Source organism: Camponotus vicinus, unplaced genomic scaffold, assembly GCF_025532165.1.
Source record: "Camponotus vicinus isolate PSW18456_S1 unplaced genomic scaffold, iyCamVici1.0 SCAF_5, whole genome shotgun sequence".
Taxonomy (NCBI): domain Eukaryota; kingdom Metazoa; phylum Arthropoda; class Insecta; order Hymenoptera; family Formicidae; genus Camponotus; species Camponotus vicinus.
In genome coordinates this window covers 18475151-18499456 of record NW_028141977.1, presented here as the reverse complement: position 1 = coordinate 18499456, position 24306 = coordinate 18475151, and the positions used below count along the sequence as shown (strand labels likewise).

The 24306-nt window shown below is 32.5% G+C and overlaps 4 protein-coding genes across 12 annotated transcripts; 2 read left to right on the top strand and 2 right to left on the bottom strand.

Moving 5' to 3' along the window:
- The first annotated feature begins 1931 nt into the window (after positions 1 to 1931).
- On the top strand, positions 1932 to 12348 carry LOC145972035 (uncharacterized). The gene is made up of 5 exons (XM_083100220.1): positions 1932 to 2264; positions 5534 to 6012; positions 8168 to 8438; positions 8616 to 9227; positions 9319 to 12348. The coding sequence occupies exons 2-5, from the start codon at positions 5841 to 5843 to the stop codon at positions 10241 to 10243; spliced, it is 1980 nt and encodes a 659-aa protein (XP_082956346.1). The 5' UTR covers positions 1932 to 2264; positions 5534 to 5840; the 3' UTR covers positions 10244 to 12348.
- Positions 12180 to 21155, bottom strand: Culd (CUB and LDLa domain). Of its 4 annotated transcripts, none has more exons than XM_083100216.1 (11): positions 19567 to 21155; positions 18910 to 19234; positions 18299 to 18468; positions 17669 to 17892; positions 16971 to 17325; positions 16469 to 16675; positions 16260 to 16379; positions 15441 to 15668; positions 14689 to 14842; positions 13695 to 14159; positions 12180 to 13628 (listed from the first exon to the last, which is right to left on the bottom strand). In XM_083100216.1, the coding sequence occupies exons 1-11, from the start codon at positions 19583 to 19585 to the stop codon at positions 12875 to 12877; spliced, it is 3021 nt and encodes a 1006-aa protein (XP_082956342.1). In that variant the 5' UTR covers positions 19586 to 21155; the 3' UTR covers positions 12180 to 12874. The 4 variants fall into 4 exon arrangements, with proteins under 4 accessions (XP_082956342.1, XP_082956343.1, XP_082956344.1 ...); XM_083100217.1 differs by having other exon boundaries at positions 12180 to 13616; XM_083100218.1 differs by having other exon boundaries at positions 14689 to 14827; positions 19567 to 20111.
- LOC145972038 (transmembrane protein 222) lies at positions 20709 to 22589 on the top strand. The gene is made up of 4 exons (XM_083100233.1): positions 20709 to 20887; positions 21099 to 21309; positions 21382 to 21512; positions 21631 to 22589. The coding sequence occupies exons 1-4, from the start codon at positions 20739 to 20741 to the stop codon at positions 21707 to 21709; spliced, it is 570 nt and encodes a 189-aa protein (XP_082956359.1). The 5' UTR covers positions 20709 to 20738; the 3' UTR covers positions 21710 to 22589.
- LOC145972039 (uncharacterized) lies at positions 21584 to 23966 on the bottom strand. Of its 6 annotated transcripts, none has more exons than XM_083100236.1 (2): positions 23496 to 23966; positions 21584 to 22952 (listed from the first exon to the last, which is right to left on the bottom strand). In XM_083100236.1, the coding sequence occupies exon 2, from the start codon at positions 22930 to 22932 to the stop codon at positions 22480 to 22482; it is 453 nt and encodes a 150-aa protein (XP_082956362.1). In that variant the 5' UTR covers positions 22933 to 22952; positions 23496 to 23966; the 3' UTR covers positions 21584 to 22479. The 6 variants fall into 6 exon arrangements, with proteins under 6 accessions (XP_082956362.1, XP_082956363.1, XP_082956365.1 ...); XM_083100237.1 differs by having other exon boundaries at positions 21584 to 22935; XM_083100239.1 differs by having other exon boundaries at positions 21584 to 22932.
- Between the last annotated feature and the right edge of the window lie 340 nt (positions 23967 to 24306).

Below are 24306 nucleotides of genomic sequence, written 5' to 3'. Positions count from 1 at the left end.
TCGAGTCTCCTCTTTGGCGAATAAACTCCCGGAAAAAAAGAGAATTAAAACTGATCTCTATCGAAGTTGCTCCGAATCTATCGGATCCCAATACGATGCTCCAGAGTTAATCTTATCGCCGGAAATCGATGCCGTGCGTGCTCCAAGTAGCACATTCGCGGTCTCTTCGAAGGACGGAAGTTAAATTAAGTTAAGGTTTAATTAACTTTTAGCCGTAATTGCATATTCGTGTCTTTCCTCGCCTCGTTCCGACTTTTAATTCGCAATCATTAGGGCGCGCATCGACGTTGAGGACTCATTTTTCATCCCTTTAACATCGGAAGTTCGGAACTCAGAAATTACCGTGACGTTTATTAATGGCACGACTGGAGAATTAATCGTGTGCTTCATGCGTGTGTTTTTCTATAATAGCGCTTTCTCTAGGCGCTTTTCATCAAGATGAAAAAACATGGTTATTAGAATAATAGCGAGCAGAATTGGAACAATATTTCATACATCTAATAATCTTGCGTGACTACACAAAGCATTTTACAAGAAATAAGAACAAAATACATAAAACCTAAATTCGTACTTTTCATAGATAAGCAAATACTAGTTTTAATCAACATTATATGCTAATAATATATTAGATATGTTCCAAAATAAATCATGATGTTTTATTCTAGAATAATTGCATTTTCTCTATTTAACAAATAATTTTTATTTTCAATTATCAAATAATTATTATCGAGTTCATTATTAAGCCATATACATATATTTTAGTATCAGTGTTCTCCCCGATGATTACCTTTATATGTGCAAATATTTTTAGACTTTTAAATCAGATTACAATGTAGTTCAATAATATTAAATTATAAATTTATCAGTAATTATATCTAGTGTAAACAATTAATAAATTAATTATTAATAGAATTAATTAATAATATTAAAATTAAAATGGTATTTAATAGTATTTAATAAAAATTTTATATCAGAAAATGTAGCAAGGAATGTCGAAACAAACGAAATAATTTTACGCAATATATGCCTCATATTGCATTCTAGCGTTAAAAATAGTTCTGTTGAAACTAAATATTTTTATACAATCGATATATGAATAGAGGAATGGAATTTGTCAATACTCAAAAATACTGATATTAACGGCACGAGCATAATTATTTCTAACTTTTGAAAAATTATTTGTAATTCCTTTTTTGTAAAACAAAATATTCAATTAATTCATATAATAAACTTTACTCGTCAAATTAAATTTTTGTTTTTCTCTAAAATGATGATTTTGATTAAGAATGAACTCATTAATCTAATCAGTTTATTTGTTACTCTAATAATTATTATTTGATTCTACAAAAAAGTTTGTTTGTAGAATCCAAGAATATCTTACAAATTTCACGATAGAATATTAAAATGATAATTCCAAAGCATACGTATTTTTTTATTAGTATGCTGAATTATTTATTAATGCTTCGTCTTAATAAATGAATCATGAATTTATCACTTATTGAAAGTATCTATCTCTATGAATATCTGCAAAACGTATATCTATTGCGCATACAATCTCTTATAAAAATTTATGTGCAATAAATATCCCGATACAATCTCTTAAAGACAATATCTGATATAACTTAACGCTTCTCGTTGCTTGAAGTTCCTAGGTAAACCATAAAGCATCGAGTCTAGATTTTATTTAAACGGTAAATAATCTTGTAAATTAGAGATCATTATCGGGAAATCACAGTATCTGAACAAAGCAAACTATCGATTTTAGATTTTTGTTTAAACGCCAACTTGTAAATGAGAGATCTTTATCGAAAGCACACAATTGCGTTTCGGTAAACAGACGAGACGCGCGCATCGCGATGGCGCAACGCGGCACGAGTAGAGGGTGGCCGTCGACGACGATGACGACGGCGACGGCGACGGCGAGGACGACGTATGCGCGAATCTTCGTCAGTCGGCGACGGAGTTGCCTGGTTGCAGCGTGGGTGGTACGTGCGCGCATCTCGTCGCGTCTCGTCGACTCGGCCAATTCGATTCGATTAAAGGCTTTCGCCGCAACCCTCGCTCGCCGCGCGAGCGGGGTGAGACCTCGTGCCGAGGGTCGTTATGCGTCGAGCGTCGTCATCCCTTAATAAGCTGCGTACGGTAGCATACGCGACGCGAGGAGATGCGATAAGCGTCGACGATTCGCCCTGTAACACGTCGACGAGGAATTGTGCCGCGATCAACCGCTTATCATTTGATACGTCGACACGCGCGTTCGAGAGGTAATTCGAAAGGGCCGAATGATGGTTTCCGTGATCGTTTGTGTGCTCCGATCATGATTCGAGATATCGTCACCCTTGTGCCGAGAGCGCGGAGAATGCGAATCTCTCGTGTGTCGCTGCTGCGTAAGAATTTCCGGAGCTCTTCATAGATTGCAATTTAATCTGTTTGCGTGTGTCGGGATTTTTTATTCATTTCTTGAAGAAAGGTTTGAGCAAGTGAAATTTTGAACGACTTGCATAGTCGTGAAACTTGTCAAGTTTGCATATGTTTGTGCTCCTGTCATCGGGATGTCATGTCTTGATAATATAAACTGCGCGATATTCATCACTCAAAGTTAAATCAGAAATAAGATACTGTTATTTATCTGTGCATCCCTTCATTCACAAAAATTTCAAATTTTCGATAACGACGATTCTTTGTTAAGAAAAAATCTAATCAAATTCATTCAAGAAATTTGTACGTAAAAGAAAATGTGTGTGCGTGAAATCTTTATCTTATCGGAATTGTTTTACGAATGACATTTCAATTAAATTTTAATGCGAATAAATTTTAACATAATATCTAATTTTGCAAAATTTTCTAAAAAGTGTACCTTAAGACACACAGATTATTTGTCAAGTGTATTCGATCTTTTCTCAATTCCGTCAGGCCTATTTTATATATTGATTTATCGAAATTCGTTCCTGACATTTGCGAAAAACAGGTTTACCGCATGCTTTACATTTTAACGTTACTCTTGTCGATTACTGCAAGCTACTACGTAGCTCATCATTCAATGTCCGATATTCAATTACACACACCTACGCTTTCTACGCGGGAAGGGAATAACGGAAGAGAAGAAAGGAATCATTTTATCTGGTCTTCCGTTCTCTTCGAATCTACACAGTGTGTTGCCGCATATCAGAATGCCATTTCAAATAATCTTGCACGGTTATTTATACAGTCGAATGTCGAATTCGTTTCGTTTATTTACTTATTCGTTTACTTTATTTCGTTTTTTTATTACTCGAGTAATGATCAATGATTGATCAATTGATTGATCAATTCTCGTTCGAGATAGATATATTGTTTCAAGTGTTCTCGGGTCATCCGATTTACCAAAATATTATAGCGTTTATGTTCAAATGATTTTTATAAATTTTCCTGCTCACTTAACACACACATTGTGCAACCACAAAGTATTAACTTACGTATTGAGATATTTAAGTATCCTGTTGTTTCTCAATAAATCTATATTTAGCTTCAAATCATAATTGTTTTTCCTACCTTGCCATGCATAAAAGAGGTAATAAACAGAAAATGCGTAATTAATTCACACAGATTGTCTGCGGTAAGAATGGAAGAGTTACAGCGCGAGCTAAGGTATTCTTTTGCATATTAAAAACATGACGAAATATTGGATATAATATTGGAAGGAGAAAATTTTTATGGAACATTTTTACATTACAAGGAATTAATAATATAATAAATAAACAAATTTGTAGTAAAATAATTTAGAAATAATTGAAAAGAAATTTTCCTAAAGACTACTATTCCGATAGAATACTTACTGTTCATATATTGTGTGAAAAATTAAACAAAAGCATTTAAGAGCGTATGCTCCAATGATTATTATCGGGACTGGGATCTGTTTGAATATGAAATTTACCGGAAGGAAAACGCGATTAGGTTTTATCAGAAATATGTTGAAACAAAATTCATGGCCAGCTTGCGACGACGAACGTCTTTGCATAGCTCTTGATCGCTGACACATGTCGAGAGAACATACAACGAGCATTTATCTAATCAGTTTGATACTTTGCCACTTTAACCCTTAATTGATAACGTGAAAGAAATCTTATGCAATTGATGATGAAGGGCTCTTTGGAATTTCTTGTTTTATTTATAAATTTTTTTTTAAAGATTTTTGAAACGTAATAATTTTTTATCACTCATGTAAAATATAACTATGAATATAAAACATATAGGAAAAAAAACTGATATGTACTGATGTTGAAATCAATACTTTTAATGATTTATTCAATTTGCATATAAATAAGAACTGGAAAGCAAAATTCAAGCTTCAGAATAGCAAGAAATCACATCTATTTCATTAAAAGGATTAAAATTTATTGAGATAATTTTTATCTATTTTATTTTATTATCTATTTTCTCTCTCATTGAAATTTGATGCGGTGTTTTTATAGAACAAAATGTTTTGTGACATGAGCAAATTTTTGTTTAAAAAATATTTTTTTATAATTGCAACAGAGATCATTCATCAATTATATTAAAGTCGCAAAGGCAAATACTCCATTTTATTTTGAAATAATAGTCCAATATATTTTATATTAGTTATTAGATAGAAATTGAAAAAAACGCAATAGATATTTCAAAAACGTCACAAAAGATATTTCAATAACATTTTTAAATATTCGTTAGATGATTTAACGGGAAGAAAAAATTATAATTTATATTATTTTCGCAATATGTCATATAATAATACATGTAAGAATACTTATAATAATTGTATAATTTACCCAATAATATATTATCTTAGTAATATTTCAGTAGTTTTATAGTATAATTTTAAATAGATTATGTGATACATTTACACACACATGTCAGTTATTTTGAGCTTAAAATGCACTTTTTTATTGAGTTTAATAAAGTTCAATTAATTTTATATTAAGTTATTTTTAGTTATCACATTTTTTATTAGAAACATAAAAAATTTAGCTGAGAAAATTTAACCGAAGAAAATTTGAAAATTAAAAGGATAGTAGATATGATTTAAATAGGACCTACTTTATAAGAATTCAGTAGAAGTAGTGCATATTTATTGCGTGTCATAGATAATTATAATTAAATGTCTTTTAGATTCAATTTCGAATTATTTATTAATACATATCAGATTCAATTTCAAATTATTTGTTAATACATATCTCACTTGGTTGCCAAACTAATACAAAGGAAAGAAAGAGAAAGTAGATAAACACGAAAAGATAAAAAAAACCTAGACATGTTTATAAAGGACACCTAAAAATGGCTTAGGGTTTTTGTATTTATATTCTATTCTTATATCTAATTGTAAGATCCTAAGGTTGCCTTAAGATTCTATTCAGCCAATGAATGGTCGTATAACATTTCCAAACCTCATTTAAAACTATCTTAAAAATGAAAACACTATGAATACCGGCCTTAGAAATCTTTTATCTCAGCCGTTTTAACACAAACATTTAATCTTTTTTTCAAAGTAGGATAGTTGAAAGCTCACTTTCGATTTCAGAACGACTCTTGAGATAGCGAGATAGTTGAGCTCGTCTCAGCATCCTCGCAAAGCACGGCGGCCACTCGATGATCGCCTTTCTTTTTCGAGAGGACGAGGAAGCTGAGGACGAAGAGAACGGTGCGAGTCGCGAAAGGACGAATGTCTACGTGATCAACGATGCCGTGCGAGAGAGCTGGGCGACGAGGGACGAACAGTCGAGGCATCCTCGAATGAGGGTAAACCGATCGCGGATACAACGAAGATTAAGATTAAGACGCGAGACCGGGATCTTTTGTAACCCCGAGAAAGGCGTGACCTCGACAACATGATGTGGAAGGCAAAATGGTCACGCTTCACCGAGTGCTTCTGCCGACGACCCGGCCTCGTTCTGGTTCTGTTACCATGCCTGATTGTCGTCACCCTCTACCTCGTTCCCGACGACAGCTACGAATTCGACGTACAGTATCCGTCCTTCAAGTCGTATAACATTACGGAAGGTGAGAACCATTCTCATATCTCACGACTCGTTATTTGAGTAGATAAAAGCTATGAAACTGTCATGCTCCTATTTTTCTGTAATTAATGCCGCAATTTATCACCGAGCTGATATGAACTTAATCCACGCGATTATTATGCAAATTAATTCTGTACTTTTTTAACAAAATGAAATGCCATGTCGGTAATATAATGATATAATGACGTAATATAATGACCTTATTTCATGCCCCCTTTGGGGCAATTGTTTAATTTAAATGCAAAATTTTTCAAGTTTCTAATCGGAACTTGGTTACTTAAGTCAAAGTTTTCAAACTTTTAACATCACTTTTTATGACTTAGTGCAGTTTTGCCGAGAACTAATAAATCAGTTTTGTGACTGCAATAACATTTTCTTTTCGTTGAAACGCAACAGAAAATAATGCCAAATATATATTTTATCCATGACCTTCGTTTTTATTACGTGTTTTCTGAGTCAGATTGTCCGCATTATCGTTTTATATAGTATTTTATAAATATTAATAGCAGCAATTCAAGAGATCGCATTATATTTAAATTTAAATATATAAATATAAAATGTTTTAAAATGGATAAAAGCATCAAATTAATTTACATATTTAAAACTCTTTTATTCATTAGCAGACTAAAAGTTGGTGCATTCTTTGTGTTTATTTATGTTAAATCGGACCGTGTATTGAAAAAAAAAGAATTGTAGAAGTCTTAAATTTCTATTTTTTTATAATTTTCTTTGGCGAATTAAAGAATCTAAATGGCGATAAAATATCTTATTAATATATCTTATAATATGAAATCTCTTATTTAATAATGTAAAGTTATTCTATATTTCTTAGATTTTTAAATCAGTTTTATTTTTGTCTTTATCTTTTTTACTATCATTTTTATCATGCTTGTATATTTTTCAACGATTTTTTATCGCTTTTATATCGGGGTTTTATCGAGTTTTGACTATCAATATTCTCAGATCTTATATGTTTTACGCTTTTAAAAGATACCACTTACTCGAACGAAAAGTTTGAAACAATATTATTGAAAATTTAATGCAATATGATAAGGAAGAGTCTCTGTGATAAATATTTGCGAATAAATTTTCCTTCATTGCCGCATACTTTCATTATGTTAATGCAGGATATACATTAATTAATTAAATATGTAGAACATATATAAACATTCAACGTCTATATAAACGTAAAAGAGCTCCTTGTTCACTCTAATATGAGTACATTAACACGTTCACACCTCGCTGACTCACGTAATAATAATATTACTCTGAGAATCTATAATATTGGTGACAACAGACATAGTGTTCAGAGTGAAAAACTAAAAGCAGCTGTCGTTGAGACTCTTATCACTTTTTTAGACGTATGAACGATACACTCATGCTTGAAGATAAGAATGTGCTAAAATTTCACATATCTCGTAATAACTTATTCAATGCTGCGATATTATGAAAAATTCACGGGAAAATTCACCGATACATTTTGCGCTAGTATTTAAAATATATATTTTAAGAATTGACTGTATAGTCTTTGTTCCGATATTCTGGAAGTGTTGAATTAACGACTAGTTTCGTATCATCGATCGTCATCTATTTATAACGAGCAATACTATATCGCTCTTGGCATGTGACGAAACAAATAGTTTACTAAAAATATAACAGAATAAATATTTAAATTTAAGATATTTAGATTTAAATTTGTTTAATCCTATAAAGACATTCCGTATAAATTTTAATTTTGATATATTTGGATATTTAACTATATATTGAATTACTTTGTAAAATTGCCATTTTTTTCAAGACTTTGCTCTTATTTTCAATTTTAATTTTCTCATTTATCAATTCTAGAGGACTCAACAATTAATGTTTAATTAATGTAAGAATTAAACTCTTATTTTGCATTTCGAAAAGATAGTAAACAAACAATTTCTTACTTAGATATTTAAAAGAGAAACTTTCAAAAGAAAATATTCGAAATAAAATGTAAATTAAATTATTTTAAAAGAGAAGAGGATTTTTTTGATTGCTTAAAATGTCAAATCAGATGTCAGATTGAAAATTGAGATAAAAAATGGGAGGAAAATTTTGACTCGATTTAAAATCATCAGAAATATAACAATTTAAATTGATATGGGCGACAGGCATGGTGGACGGTTACCTCGTATGGAATCCGAAGTGTCACATGCTGTCCAAAGAGCCTCTGGATCCGTCCATCACGAAATTCGTGAGGAAGGAAAAGCTGCAGAAATGCCCGAACGATCTCGTCCTCTCGCAAATTTCGAGAGAACCTAACGGCAGCGTTTTTCTTTCCCTCGATCCGGCCATACACAGCGACATCATCTGCTGCTGGTCATCCATAACCAGGCCAAAGGTGGACAAGCCCAAGAAGAACAACTACGATTCAACGATATCGTAAGATTTATCATGATACATGATACTATAAATTATTATTTTAAGCCAATTTACTTTGCAAATTCCATAGTTTAGTGAACAAAATTTAACTTGCCTTATTCGCAATTAAGAAAAACTACCTTTAAAACGATATTAAAGTTAAAAGCTACTTGGAAATTGATTCTCTCTTCTCAATAGAGTCAAACAGTGCGAGAACTTCACGGGACAAGTGGTACTCCCGCGCGAAGTGGAAGTGGCGCACGTGTCGTGCAAAGCAAAGACCAAGTCGAAACCTAAGACGAAGACGAAGTCATCGATGAAGACGGTGTACGAGAATGTTCACGCGATCTTGAATCCGGAAAAGGTGCGCGATCGCAACGGCAGCCAATCCGGGAACTTCTCGAGGAAGCTGAGCGTGCTTATCCTCGGCATCGACAGTGTCAGCCGACTGAACTTTTATCGCACTATGCCCAAGACCGAGAAGTATCTGAGCGAGACCGGTTGGATCGGTTTGAAGGGCTACAACAAGATCGGCGACAACACGTTTCCAAACCTTATGGCGATTCTGACGGGTCAGACGCCACAACAGGCGTACTCGCAATGCAAACCGACGGTGGCCTACAAGCTCGATAACTGTCCTTTCATCTGGCACAATTTCCGCAATGCCGGCTACGTCACGGCCTACGGTGAGGACGAGACTGCCCTCAATACATTCAACTACCTCAAGGTCGGCTTTGTCGAGCCGCCTACGGATTACTATCTGAGACCTTACATGCTGGCCAGCGAGAAGCTTCTCAAGGTTAAGAAAAGGTAAGATAATTTAATTTATTTAATTATCGTTCAAGGGGAATGAATCGATATTTCGCTGATAGAAAAAGATTTCGGCTTACGCTGTTTATAGATTTAACATGAAATACTGCACCGGTCCCGAGCTGAGCTTCGATCGGATTTTCGACTACGCCGTGAACTTCGCTCAGACATTTATTGGCGTGCCGTACTTTGGTTTCTTCTGGACGAACACCATCAGCCACGATAACATGAACGGCGTCTCATCAATAGACAGTCGCATGTTGAAGAGATTTGAACTTTTGGAACAGGACGGGAGCTTGAACGACACAATGATAATCTTCCTGAGCGATCACGGTATGCGATGGGGCGAGTTTCGCACGACCTTCATGGGCTGGTATGAAGAGAGGTTGCCATACATCTATATTTGGCTACCCGAGTGGTACCGTCGGGAGAATCCTGAGGCCTATCAAGCCCTCGTGGTGAATCAGAATCGACTCACTTCTCCGTACGATGTTTACGAAACCCTGAGGGACATCCTCGTTGTTGGAGGCAGCGATGCCGATCCTAGTCCGGGATGTTCCACCTGTCAGTCTCTCTTCGCGCCTGTTCCCAGAGAGAGAGGCTGCCAGGACGCGGGAGTGGCTTATCATTGGTGTACCTGCACGGCCTTCAAACCAGTCAACGTCAACGACAGAATCGCCGTTGCCGGTGTGCAAAAGTTTCTGGACCACGTTGAAAGCATTGTGAAAAACTACAAGGACAAGAAGGGCCGACGATTGTGCGCGCGACTCAGACTGAAGAAGGTGCATCGGGTGAACGAGGTGATTGATTTCGGCGCGGAAAACTCGTCCAGTGTCGTGTATTTCTACATGATCCAGACGACGCCTGGCAACGGTAACTTCGAGGTCACCATCAGATATTTCGGCGACAGCAATTACACCCTGTCCGACAGCGAAGTCAGCAGAATCAATCCTTACGCCACAAGCGCTAGATGTCTAAATCGTGGCATGAAGCAGTATTGTCATTGCTTGAAATAAATGTTGTGAACTCTCGGGAATTTTTCATCTTGCGCGCGTTGTACTTCATTAATTTCGATTAATTGAATCAATCACCGCACAAAAAAGTCTGTTGTTTAATCAGAAAAATTAAAATTTTCAAAAGTGTAATTGTACCTCCAAATAGCAAAGAGAATATTCAGAGAACAACTTTTTTGAAATGAAAAGCTTGCAAAACCATTGCAAGAAGTTCCCTTTTTTTGACGTATATTTTTTTACGATCGATCGATTTAATCAATATTTTTATTAAATATCTAACATTACGCTTGTGTAGTTATTTTTAAGTTGTACACGCAAAAGCGTGAGGCATAGTTGCACTGATATGCTTAGTACATATCAAACATACCAAAAATCGATTGCCTCATCTCAAGGAACTAGGGACCTGAGTGGATATACATGAACATACCTTCTCATTCATCAAGAATAACTAGGATTAGATTTGTTTTTAGGCCGCTTGGCACTTAAACAATAATACAATAATTCAATAGTCAGTTCGATATTAATGAAATGAGATAAATTTTTTTTCATCGATACTTCGAAATAAAATCATTATTAACGAATGAAAATTAAATATGAGCTAAATGTCAAAAATTTCTAGTTACGACGAGAAACGTTTCAAGTTACATATTTTTGCACAAGAGCGTTACTATAAAAAGCTTACAATATTAAATCAATAATAAAGTACTTTTTCAATTATGATATTTGAAGTATTGTGCGTATTCTATGCGTCACGCAATTCTATAAATATCATTTTTGACAATTAGCTGGTATTTGTCCTTCACTTTTCATCGTTATAGCTTAATAGCGAGAAAAAAAAATTAATCGAAAGAACGAGCACATCGCGTGGAAAATCACTTTAATAAATATCTCTGCAATTTGTCATGCAATTAATTGTCACGCATAATGTACTGCGGTATCGTACATCTTGTATCAGAGAATGAGCATCGTTTTTGCGGTAATTTTTTCCACGCATTGCGCTGCATCGATCGCGAATGTATATACGTCGTTCCGTTCGAAATCGATGTACGTTAAAGATGCATGAAAGCATAAGTGTCGGTATAACCATACAAGAACATACTATGAACGTACGGAAATCGTGAATGTATTTTCGCAACGGCACTTGTTCCGTCTTACCGATGTTGTAGTACATGGCATTAGCTGTTTGTTAGTAACGCGTGCCTGTCTTACAAGAAGTGCCAAATCCGTTCTATGCTAACCGAGCGTTAAAACAAACTTCCTTACTTCCGGCACCGACAGCGATCAATTTTACGAGAATGAAAATTAAAAGAAAGTTTACGAAAGTGAAAATTAAAAGAATGAATGAGTAACGAGTTTAAATTTTACGAAAGTGAACATTAAAAGAATGAACGAGTGACTAAAATATTGCGTTTATGATAACGAAAACAAAGATAATAGATCTGATGTGTGTGTTTGACTACAGTTTTTATTTTAAAAATAAATTCTTGAGCGAACTCACTCATTTCTTCCGATGAAAAGTTAAAAAAGATTATTATCTGCTTGTTTTGATGTATATAAAATCAATTTCAAATTTGTGCCGAAGAATTTATTCCTAAAGTATTCTTTAGAAAGAAAAAACTCCCTCTGTATATTTCACTACATAAAGCGTGTGATCGCCTTCGTGTACGAGGAGTATGGAATTTTACGTATAAGGTGGAAAATAAAGGCCAATGAATATATCGCAATATATATTTTACTACGACGTTATGTACGCTTTATTCTAGATGACGCGAGGGTGTAAGATTTAATAATTAGAAAACAATGTAATTAACGAGTACTTCAAGATTATTGGGATGGAGCCTATTTGATCTCCGTCGAAAGTCAGCCAAGCTAGATTAAAACGAATTCCATAGAATTATAGAAATATAATTTAATTGCCAAAAGCATTTTAGCATTCTTCGAATATAAATCCTCGGCTATAAGAGGTAGTGTCAAAGATTAACGCAAACTTAGTCACTTTACAAATGGAATTGTTAAAGTATCGGGAACCGTCTATACAAAGATTTGCGTATATGTCTTTGAGAATAGATTGTTTTTACGATAAATCATTAAATTATTATTAAACATCACATTAGTCAAAAATGTATTTTATTTTCCCTCTCTTCCAAATGTACTCTCTTACAGAATTCAATCGAATACGACACGATAATATGACTGGATAATCGCAACTTTATTAGGAATTTATCCTATACAGCATCCGATTATTATTTAAAAAATTTTGAATTCTTTTTAATAATTTAATTTCATCTTTTCATCTTTTCAATCTTTGATTTTTTATTTAACGTAACGCAATTGTTCATTTTAATTAAAACTGGAAGATATAACATTAAATTTTTCTTTAATCGATCGTGGAGAGAAAGTTGTTTGTAATAAATCATAAAATTAATAATAAATGTTTGTTACCTTCTCTCTCTCTTTCTTTCTTTCTATCTCTTTTCTTCCTTTGATTTTTAAATCGAAATTCTATATATATCTTTAACTTGTAGGACTATTCTATCTTTTTTCGATTATTATACTCTTTATCACCGAAAGATTAATATAATGATTGTTCCCGTCATTTTTGCTCAATTGATTCCTTCTTCGATCAAGGGCAAATTAGTTCGATGCAGCATCCTCACTAGATCGCCAGATGCGTGCGCGCACATACTTCTCTCTTGTGGTTTGACGTGACGATGCGATTGGATTATGCGCGGAACCATGTTCCGGAGTGCCAAATAGCATCACGGCGACTGACTGTCTATGACTATGACCAACATTTATGTTTCTGCGTGCCAGATACGAATCGAGGATCTTGATGCCCTCGTAGAGACTATCCAGGTCGCAGCTGATGTGTTTAGGTCGACTGTTGCATCGTCCATGCTGATTGACAACGCTCTTCGGCGTGTCGCTCGGCGTGTTGGAATTTGTGGTGCTTACCGTCTCTGACACAATCTCAAAATCATCTTGCAATTTATCATAGCTGCTGCACGTACTCATGGTCGAGATTTTAGTGATGCAGTTGTCGCGAGAGAACATTCTGCAAGAATGATGCAAAGTGCCAGAGGGCGACGATGCTGCCGTGGAATTGGCGCTATGGCAAGATGGTTTCACTAGCCTAGAACCTAAAAGTCGAACGATGGTGTTTTTCGAGACAGAAAAATCCTCCTCTTGATGCTCATCGATTTTCCCCGCAGAAGAGGATGCGATTACCGTTTTATCGCGTTCCAGTTCGCAATCATCGCTTATCGGTGTTGCAGAAGTTGATAAATTGTTGGCAGAATTATCTTGAACACTAGAAGAGCTGATGACGCAACCGCATGCGCCCTCGCAAGAGCAGCTCGTGTTCCTCTCGTCCGATCTGTCAACAGCTCTTGAAAGAAATGAAAAATAATTAAATGTAAAAAATGTATATATTTAATACATATATAAAAATTACCTATCGATAGTCTCATCGTCTTTCTCTTCTGTAACGTGTTGACAATTTGCTTTTAATACTTCTACAGTATTTTCTTGAACTGTGTCTGAAACAACCTGAATATCTTTTGGGGGACTTTCGAGTCGCCAATTCGTATCCGGAACGGTACAATCCGTCAAATATGTATCGAGAACTTCAACGTCCATAGACGAGGATGGGCGATCCCTGAAAGAGGATTGAGGATATTGCGCGCTGCGTCGGAGCCAATTGCGACGAACAGGACACATCTGTCTCATCGATGCCGATAAACCAAATAAATTCATGTTTCGTAGTATGGTCCCCGGGGGCGTAATATATGGCGGTGGTGGACTCTCAGGTAATGTATGTCGATCATTTCCCGATGCCATTGGAGTTGTTTGACTGCTACAACTATTGTTTGCGCTTTCCACTACCAAGTAAGTAGATGAATTCGCGTCCTCATTGAACCTTGGTCATAAAATTCTAGTTTAATTTTTGGATATTATAGAATTTAATATTCAAATTATATATCGATGTAAAATTGTTTCAAATTATAAATTATAAATTATACAAATTACGAAAGTATAATCAGCTAAAATAAATCAGATAAAATAAATTAAAAATATATAATAATCATGTCTTATGTATATAATCTATTTATCTAAATAATTTATTTTATTTCAAATAATTTTCTCTATACGTGTATATATCTGAGAAAAGTATATATAAAATATATATAAGAAAATGTTGCGACATAATTAAAGATAAAACTTCTTCTTGATTAATTAAATATTAAATGTACAAATAAAAAATCAAATTAAAAATTTTTTTAAATATTCATTGTTTTATAAAAATATTTTAAAACAGAAAGATTACTATTATGTATATTGTCTATCATTGAAACTCCAAATTCATCAAATAATTTGTCCACATAATTCATCTATTTTAAAATATCCTGCTGTGTGTAATATAAAAGAAAAAAATAAGGAACATTTACTGATTTGAAGAGCTTCTGTTATATGATTCGCAATTCAAACATCGAGACTTTTTCGATACGGTGGCTTCTTCGTAGCCTGGCGGAGCTTCGTAGTCCGGTGGATCATCCGGGATGGATATTTCTTCGATTTGTGCACCGTCTGTAATATCAAAAACTGTCCAAAGTGATATGAGAAACGTCTTGTTCCTAATTAATACTTAATTTTTGAAAATTAACAATCGATATGCTTTGACACATTTTATAAACTCATTATCAATATATTCTATTTTCACATTTTAATTTCACATAATGTTATCTAAATGTATATAAAATATTATACAAATGTTATATAAATGTTATATAAATGTATGAATCTTTTTCATTCTGTATAAATATAGCTGAATTTATACAGATAAAAAGAAATTGATGAATTTCTAATAAAGTGAATATAATTCTTTTTCAAGAATAGTTAAAATGAGATTCTATTACTTTTTAATATTTTTACAAAAGAAATCAATTTTTATGAATTCCATAATAATATAAATATAACACAAGTATAATTTAAATTAATGGAATTCATATTATATTTTAACATAATTTATATATCGAATATCTTTGTTGTGATTTTCAGAATTAAACAAAAATGCATCATCTTCTTTAATTTTAACTCAATCTTTCAAAACAAATTATCTCTACCGAGATAATTTTCTGGACCAGAATTTAAAATTATGCTATTCAAAAACATTTTCTACGAAGAGATTACGAATGCATACCTAAAAGTTCGCTAATTGTCTCTAGACGAGACTGCAGTTCTCTTTGTCTCGCCCCTCCTATTCTGTACAGCAGTATAATGAGGGTCGTTATCAAAACAATCAGACCGAGACTGCTGGCAACAAATACCAGGGTAGCTGTTTTCAGATCAGGATATTGTTCGATCTTCGGAAAATAATAATTTGCTTTGTTCATGTGCCATTTCCGCTCGCGCGGCTCCATCTTCCAATCTGTACGCAATATTTTATTCAAGATCAATTCATAAAATAGCTGTGTACAAATTTCAAATATTTTATCGATATAACTAGTACATTTTAAATTTTAGCAAAATAACATATTTTTTATTTTGTTCTGTTTTTCATTTACTGTATCTTTCAAAATAATAATATTAGTTTTTTTTATTATTCTATGGTCCCTCAATGACTTGACTATTATTATAATTTATGTTTATAAATGTGAATAAGGAGAGAAGTTTTTTTTCTTGTTTTAAAAGAGTTGCTTCTAATTATGTAAAATATAAATGAGGGATATCTTTAAATAAACTAAATAAAATATTTAAATTACATGTAAAAAATTCAAAACGAAAAATTTTCTCTAAATAATATTTACTTATTTTAAATAATTACAGAAGAAAACATTTTTATCTGTAACGTTTTTATCTTTAATTATTATAATTTTAGATTAGAATATCAGATTTTTAAAAATATAACTTTTTCACATTAAAATTTACATCAACACTATTTGTAGCTCCTAAAAGCCTTCTTCATGTCAAATCTGTAGATTATTTTTTTCAAATATCTCTTCAAATTATAAATACTCGCTTTGGAAACACGTCGCTGGCTCATCACTATTATCACCACAGTGATCAAAACCGTCGCAATTCAATTGATTCGGGATGCATCTGTGATTTTGGCACAGAAAATCGGTGTCCGCAAAGCAATCTGCAATGTTCGATTCAGAGATGGAACAGATTTAATACTACATTCAATCAAAACAAAGCGATTATTCTGCTATCATTGTTAATACTTACCCGTGTAGCTAAAGGCCGCATAAGCAATCGCCAAATGTGAATTTGGACCGAATGTACCACGAAGACTCACGTGGAATCCGCTGGTGACCGGCGCTATATGTTCTTGATGTCTGAGCGACTGCAACTGATTCGATGGATGTCGGATTACTTCCAGTGACATCAAGGCCGAGGTCGGACCCTCTTTGATTATTAATTCCGTATTGCCGGCTGAGGAACAACAGCTTTATCGAAAAATCGATTACGCTTATTTTTCACAATCGGTGTTTTAAAATCGTTATATTTGTTACATCTCTTTCGTATAATTATACTGTTACAATATCAGCTTAAAATCGATCAAGAGAGATATATAAGAAAAAACGTAGTAAATTTTTAACATCTGATTTGTATTATTTTTGCAAATTATTTATATTTTACCTGTTTTTTTATAAGACATTGAAATTTTAATTCAACTTTATTCAAGCTTGCTTGGTAATAAACCTTTTGTCCTCTTTTGCATACGTACCCATGTCGGCGAAAGCCACTACCTTCAAATACATGTGTGTCTTCATGTGCAGAAAGTTCTTGGGTGGCCTGATTAGCCAGACGCAATCGTAGGTTTTTACTCCTTGACCGACCATGTTCATCATTGTAATAGCACCGCCCAGATTCTCCACGTATCCACCACAGTTGGTGATCGGTTGTATGGATTTGTCGTATGTGTGACCGATTACGAAGGAGTAAAAAGCCTTGTAACCCAGACCAGTGCCGCCATTCGCATAAAATCTTACGAGTAACGATGGACCGGAACTCACTATGATCGGAGGCCGAAATCGCGCGCCACTACTCACGTCCAAGCGTTGTCCATTCCAATCGTAAAACTGATCAAGCAAACAAGCAAATGTCACGATATTCAAAATTTTTAAAAAATTAATTAAACATAAAAATTCTGCGTCCTTATAATTTGTCACAATTTAAGAGTTACTAAAAATCTTTTACGAAATCGAACACATCCCTGATCAAGAAATGGCTCAAACAATACAAAAAATATCTAGAAAATATCTGGACTTACAATTATTTGATGAAATTAATTTTAGAAAAATATTACGAATGATACAAGTAATTGTAACGTTAAAAGTATGGAAATAAAAATGAAATATTTGATATCACTATAAGCAAATTTTAAAGAGTTAATATTATATAAAAAAAGAATTAAAAATATACCTCCATAATGGAAACCGTCGCTAGTTGGAAATCGCTAAATAGCAATCTGATGCGACAGGAGGGAGCTTCGGTGGGACACGTTATCACGTATTCAAGACCCAAATCACGGGGATATCGAGCCGGGAAAAACGGCGAGGTCAAAATGCCACTGCCGGTGGTACCATTCAAATCCTTTGTCGGCGCTCCCGATGTCATTTCCGTGCCTTTCAAATGCAGCCTATTTCCTACGCAGCAAAAGCATCGATTACCAAAATACTTTATGAACCGCGATATATATAACATTCGATTTAAAAAAAAATTATTTATGTCGCTCCATAGATAGCAAATGAATAGAACTGCACAATATATCAAAAAAATCGCGCTCTACGAAAAATGTGCAAATAGAATTAAAATTTTTTAGAATAGCAAATAAAATAAAAAATTTTAGCTCTGATCCAGTTTTAGATCTCTCAACAAATTATTTTAGTTATCTCAAAATATTTTATTTAAATACTCGGAGATTAAATTATATTTTTAAATTTTATTAGTTTAGATCTTATATTCGTAGATACCTATAATAACTATATTCGTAGATACTTATAATAATAACAATATTATTAGTAGGAAATATTATTGACTATCTCTACTAACTTTCTGCCGTGTATTCAATAGTGAATGCGTGCTTATGCGACTGGCTATAAAATAGATTTATAGACAGGGTTCTCGTGCTCGATCTATATGTGATCGGTGTATATGATCCACAAAACGGCGAGCCGGAAACATCCTCATAAGGTGGTTCCGAGAGCCACACGTAGTCGCACCTACAAAAGCATACATATCCAGTTTAAAAGCTCATTAGTGTAATGTAATGTATATAACAAGATATGTAAGCTATGATAGAATTTCATTTCATAACTTGAATTAAAACTTAATGAATTAAATAAATTAAAGCTTAATTAAATAATATTAGTACTCGCAAGAGCTTTCTAATTATCTTATTTAATATTAATTGTAATATTACGATCATTAATTACATTACTGAATTTAATATATGACAACTTGACCAATCGTTCTTAAAGCAGCTAAATTATTTGAACTATAATATATAATAATAATAATAATAATATCACTTTAATATGAATATGTTATACATTTGTATCATATATTATGTCTCTTCAGAGCTTTACGCTTAAAAATTAATCCAAAGGAAATCAATCCCTACAAAACAAACGCTGATGGTTTGTCTCATGTATCCATCTCACCTGCAGGGATTGTCCATCACGATGCCTCCGTCGCCGCAATGATGCGACAAGGCGATGTTTTTAAAAGTAACAACAATTACACAAGATGGACAGGTCACCAGTTCGAGACTGCATTGATGATGGGAACTGTTGCTGATGGTGCTGGAATAAAGATGCGGCAGCTGCCTCGGCAGGTTCCTGATAAAGCTGACGTTTTTCGCGTAAAGGATACCTTTCTCACCCAGCTCCAAGTATAGACGTCTGCCATTGTGGGATCCACAAATATCTTCATTCCGGACGATGTTTCCGGTAGTCGCGAAGATCCACCAAAAAGTCACGACGATCACTAAGTTTATGCGATAGAAAAAAGAACGTCCAAAGTACCACTGATTGAGTCGCGAAGTTCTTACGGAAGACTCAATTTTCGAAAGGGAAGAAACGACAAATATAAAATTGATGAATAGGGAGTGAAAAAGCGTGAATGAAAATATAAATTTTTTTCATAAAAATTAATATCCAAACCTCTGAAGAAGGGAGAATATTAAGGGAGAATATTAAGTGATTCTTAAAGAATTATGTAAATCGAAAAACTTCATCAATTTTCACATTAAACTAAAATATAATAACTAAATATTTATTGCAATATTTATTACAATATTTGACTATTGTATTTCTTACCATATTTGAAACGATACATATTCGAAGAGAGGAAAGCAACCTTCTGCGTTTTCTGTGTAAGAAACCTGACGTGGTTGCGTATAATTTCGTTAGCGCGACAAGGGTGTTACGCTCTTGCTAATATCGAATAAAGCATTCTTATGGCATCCCTCGATCGCATGACGATCATATTGTATAGTTTACAGGTAGGATTTAGTCAAGTTCAACGGATGACATCGTGAGGAAATTGTAGCATGTAAAGTCACGTTATATTATGTAATTATTTATTTTTACATCTTCAATCACATATCTTTCTGACTATTTTCAACAAAGATCATCTCTCTCTTCGATATTCTATTTTTAAAATTATCTAACAATTTCTATCATTCCACTTCAATTTCTATTTTTAAAATTATCTAACAATTGAATCCGTAATTATATATATACGAATCAATAATAAGAATAATAATTCTTTTTCTTTCTTTTTTGTATGCTTCTCTCGTATCATAAATTCATTTGGACAAATATTATGTAATATTGTGTAAATATAAGAATGTTTTTTTTCTTGAATTTTTTTACAAATCATATATTTGACGTATGTTCTATATATTTTCACATATACATATATTTGTCTGTATATATATATATATCACAGCAATCATAGTCATTTGATTTTTGATATTTCAAAATATATAAAATACAAGAGTTTTAAAAAATCAGAATCGGAATCTCTTTTTTTTATAAAATATTAAATGATTTTTCCAGCATTTCCGATATGCTTACTTATTATATGCCTACTTGCAGATAACATTTCTTCTCGATAACTTAATTTTTCTCGATAATTTTTAGAATATAAAATTACATTAAATTAAATATAAAAAAATTAATTAAACTTAATATAAAATAAAAAATAAATTTTACACATATTCGCCCACCGTTTATATCCAGAACATATAATAAGTGAAAAAAATATGTACAAAAGAAATATATGTAGACACATATATATAAAAAGTAAAAATTAATGATTGGAAATATAATTATTCCCAAAATGTTATTAATAGCACATAAAAAATTGTAAAATTAAAAATTTCACATTATGTCAAACTATATACTGGCATATACTACTTGCAACTTACAATATATATGTCATACATGTTTCCTTATCATGTGACGGTAGCGCTGCATATTATGTGATGTTGTATGTACAAACGATGAGAGATCCCGATCTATTGACAGATATTCCGGAGCTATCAAATGATTCGCCCGAAATGGATCTTAGCATTCATCCGGAGAGGCAAAGATTCCCTTTTTGCATCGTTTGGACCCCCTTGCCATTGCTAACGTAAGTCAATTTCAATTACGCGTGTTATAATCATAACCTTGCCTTTTGCGCATTTGACATTTGTCAAAGTGCATTGTATTTTTTACTATATACATATCAACAATTATATACATAAAGTGGCATAAAATAATTCGGGAAATTTTAGAACTTTTCTTTTAATAAATTATCACATTCTGTAAATTACATGAATTTGATAAATTTAATTTTTAAGATACTTCCTGCCATTTATTGGACACATGGGCATTGCAACATCAACAGGAGTAATAAGAGACTTTGCTGGTCCTTATCATGTTTCTGAAGACAATATGGCATTTGGTAAACCTACCAAATATTGGCAACTAGATTATACCAAAGCCAAAGGAAGCATACAGGGATGGGACGCTGGTGTGGCAGAAGCTAGCGAAATTTATAAAACTAGAATGGTAAAATAATTCAATTCAGAATATAAAACTCTTATGTAGAATAATCATAATACAGAATTAATATTTTTACAGCACAATTTATGTTGCGATAATTGTCATTCACATGTGGCAACAGCTTTAAACTTAATGTCGTATGATAATTCAAGCAGCTGGAATATGGTGAAACTTGCTTTTTTTATGTTATTGCATGGGAAATATGTAAGGTAAATTATATATATATGTGTGTGTGTGTGTGTGTGTGTGAATAAAAGTTTATATGAAAATTTATTACATATATAGAGAACTCTATTTTATTAATATTATTTATTATATCTATTTCAGTGTTCTGGGATTTCTTAAAACTTGGTTACCATTCTGCATATTTGTTACAGTTGTATTAATATTATGTCTGTGCATATAATTATATAAAATATAAGTCAATTTAGATTATACATTTAAGATACAATCTTATCTTCAGATACTTATTGACAGAGAAAATTTGACGAAAACATATTTATAGAATATAAAAAGAATTTATTATTAATTTTTACAATTTAAAATTATTTGAACATATATAATGATTATATAAGTGTTATGTAATAATAAAATTAAATTCGAGTATGGCTTTTGACAACATTGTATCTTACACATCTAAAGGAAATAATTATTATTTTACTAGAAAATTATTAAAGCTGTATAGTAAAAAAGAATAAAAAACAACTGGTTTTGTTAATTTGCACAATATGTCATGAGAAATGTAATATCAAATATGTGCTTTAATCACATGTGCAAACATTATGACAATATCAAAGATGAAACTATATTTCTTTGAGCAAAATCAAATTAAATTCTAAAAGATACTTTTTTCATAATAATATATTAATTTAAAAAAAAAAAAATCTTCTCAAAGATGTATAATTTCATTAAATATTTAATATATTCCTAATTTTTTATTGAAAAATCATATTTTTTTATATGCTGTAATATAAAAAAATAGGAACAATTTTGTAATTTATGTGGAATTAAAAAATCAAACTTGACATTTATAAAACAAGTATTATATGACACAATCATCACTAAAAATATGACTATTATATATTCAAATAACTAACAATAAAAAATACACACTTAAGTTTGATTCCTTAATTCATAGAATATACACTCTTATTAGACATAAACAGAGCGATCAAATTACTCATCAGTCCTACTAGCCATTTCTGTAATAACTCCTGTTTCAAGAGAAAAATCATAATCGTAATTTTGATTTTCTAATCTTTCAATAAAGGACAATATTTCGCTAATCCGTAGGTCATCTATTTCCAAGTCATTATTCATATTACTTTCCAAGCGTTTGCATAACTTAAACGGTACGCCGCTTAAATAATGCGGAGCATCCGCTTGTTGACTTAGCTTTGGTAAATTATCAGCCGACATTGCAGGATTCATCGGTGTTCCACCGATAAATGGATATAATCCACTGGGATAAGGTGTACTTGGACCATCAACATTAGGTGGCAACGATGTTCTTCTTCTTTCGATGACTACAAAGTCGTCTCCTGAATTAGCAGAAATTTGTTGCTCTTGCTCCTCCCTGGATTCGGGAGGCGAATCCTTGTGCTTTTTCTTGCCAAAGAGCCAAGACATCTTCTGCAATATATCTTGATCTAAAATTTTGTCAAAACTATACTGCACATCAAGCTTTGTGAGACGTTTAAAAAAAAAATTCAACATCTTTATATAAAATATCCAATAGAAGGTTAAGACTAAAAAATAATAAAAAAATAATAACACACTTTAAACAATTAGTGTTCATCTACACATTTAGGCTATTAGTTGAAAATTAAAAATAAATCTTGTAATAATTAAAGTATAGTATAGGTTAATCATTAGTAAACAAAAAATATAGAAAATATTTCATCTATAATAATATTTTTATTTAACATAAGAAAGTGTTATAAATGACACATTCTTGTGAAACATATGAAAATCTATTTTTAAAATGGAATATACTTCTCTAAATATTTAAAGAAGTTTTCTTTTAGACAAACTTTTTCTGGCTTGACCTTGCAAAGAAAGATATTGCTTTTTAAGGTTTTTCAATCTTAAAGGGGTGAAATGAGCTCGAATTATTAACATTATCATACGTGATAGAAAAATTATAAGCCATGTGATAAAATAGCGAGGAAAAAAACACAAAATTTACTCACATGCAGGCAGTTAAAGAACTAAAAAAGAGATTAAAATCACAGACTCAATGAACGGTCCACATTAAAGACTGACCATACTGCTATCGCTTTTGTGTCAATCGCTTCTTCGAGATAATTAATGCGCGTTTAAACACGCAGCACGATAAAACTACCACTTTAATCGGAATACAAAGTGAGAGGAGTCCGTTATCGAAATAAAACAAGTTTGCTTGTCACTTCGCTAGATGTCAAGTTGAACTCCAGTTCGTTTCAACTGCAATTTCTGCACTTAAAATGAAACGGTTGTATATTTAGGTGTATTTTGTCGCTTTTAAGAGGAAAAGAAAAGTGTAATTGATACGAAAAATTGCAACAAAGAATCAGGAGGTAGATTTTGATTGATCAATCAAGCACTTTGTAGAGACCAGTCGATCATAATCTATAGATAGAATTTCATTAATCCACGAACACGAACGCCATTAATTTCACTAGTGTTTGTTGTTTACATCAACCATCGCCAGATATCAGCACCATATCAAATTGTCTGCGTTGCAGAAAAAAGCGAGCGAAATTTTCATAATAATTAACAACTGGATTATATTAAAAGATAATAAAAAGACGCTATTTTACTTCTAATCGTCCAATAATTGTTTCAATTATTTTAATTTTATTTTTTAACTCGTGTGATTCAACTCGCTATCAATTTTACAATTTAATACATTCTGTGATATTGCACGCAAATAAGTCTACTCTTATGCACATTTAATTTTATTATATATACTCCTATGAAATAACGTGTATTTTAGTCACAAAACTGTCATCGTTCGTATCA

Bases quoted from the DNA above. Each gene is read 5' to 3' on its own strand.
- LOC145972035 (XM_083100220.1), top strand. From the start codon at position 5,841: ATGATGTGGAAGGCAAAATGGTCACGCTTCACCGAGTGCTTCTGCCGA. The intron at 6,013-8,167 runs GTGAGAACCATT...TATGGGCGACAG, and splicing joins GTCGTATAACATTACGGAAG to GCATGGTGGACGGTTACCTC. The intron at 8,439-8,615 runs GTAAGATTTATC...TCTTCTCAATAG, and splicing joins AACTACGATTCAACGATATC to AGTCAAACAGTGCGAGAACT.
- Culd (XM_083100216.1), bottom strand. The intron at 18,469-18,909 runs GTGAGATGGATA...ATGCTTTTGTAG, and splicing joins GTGATGGACAATCCCTGCAG to GTGCGACTACGTGTGGCTCT. The intron at 13,629-13,694 runs GTAATTTTTATA...ATTTCTTTCAAG, and splicing joins GACGATGAGACTATCGATAG to AGCTGTTGACAGATCGGACG.
- LOC145972038 (XM_083100233.1), top strand. From the start codon at position 20,739: ATGTTGTATGTACAAACGATGAGAGATCCCGATCTATTGACAGATATT. The intron at 20,888-21,098 runs GTAAGTCAATTT...TTAATTTTTAAG, and splicing joins ACCCCCTTGCCATTGCTAAC to ATACTTCCTGCCATTTATTG. The intron at 21,310-21,381 runs GTAAAATAATTC...ATATTTTTACAG, and splicing joins AAATTTATAAAACTAGAATG to CACAATTTATGTTGCGATAA.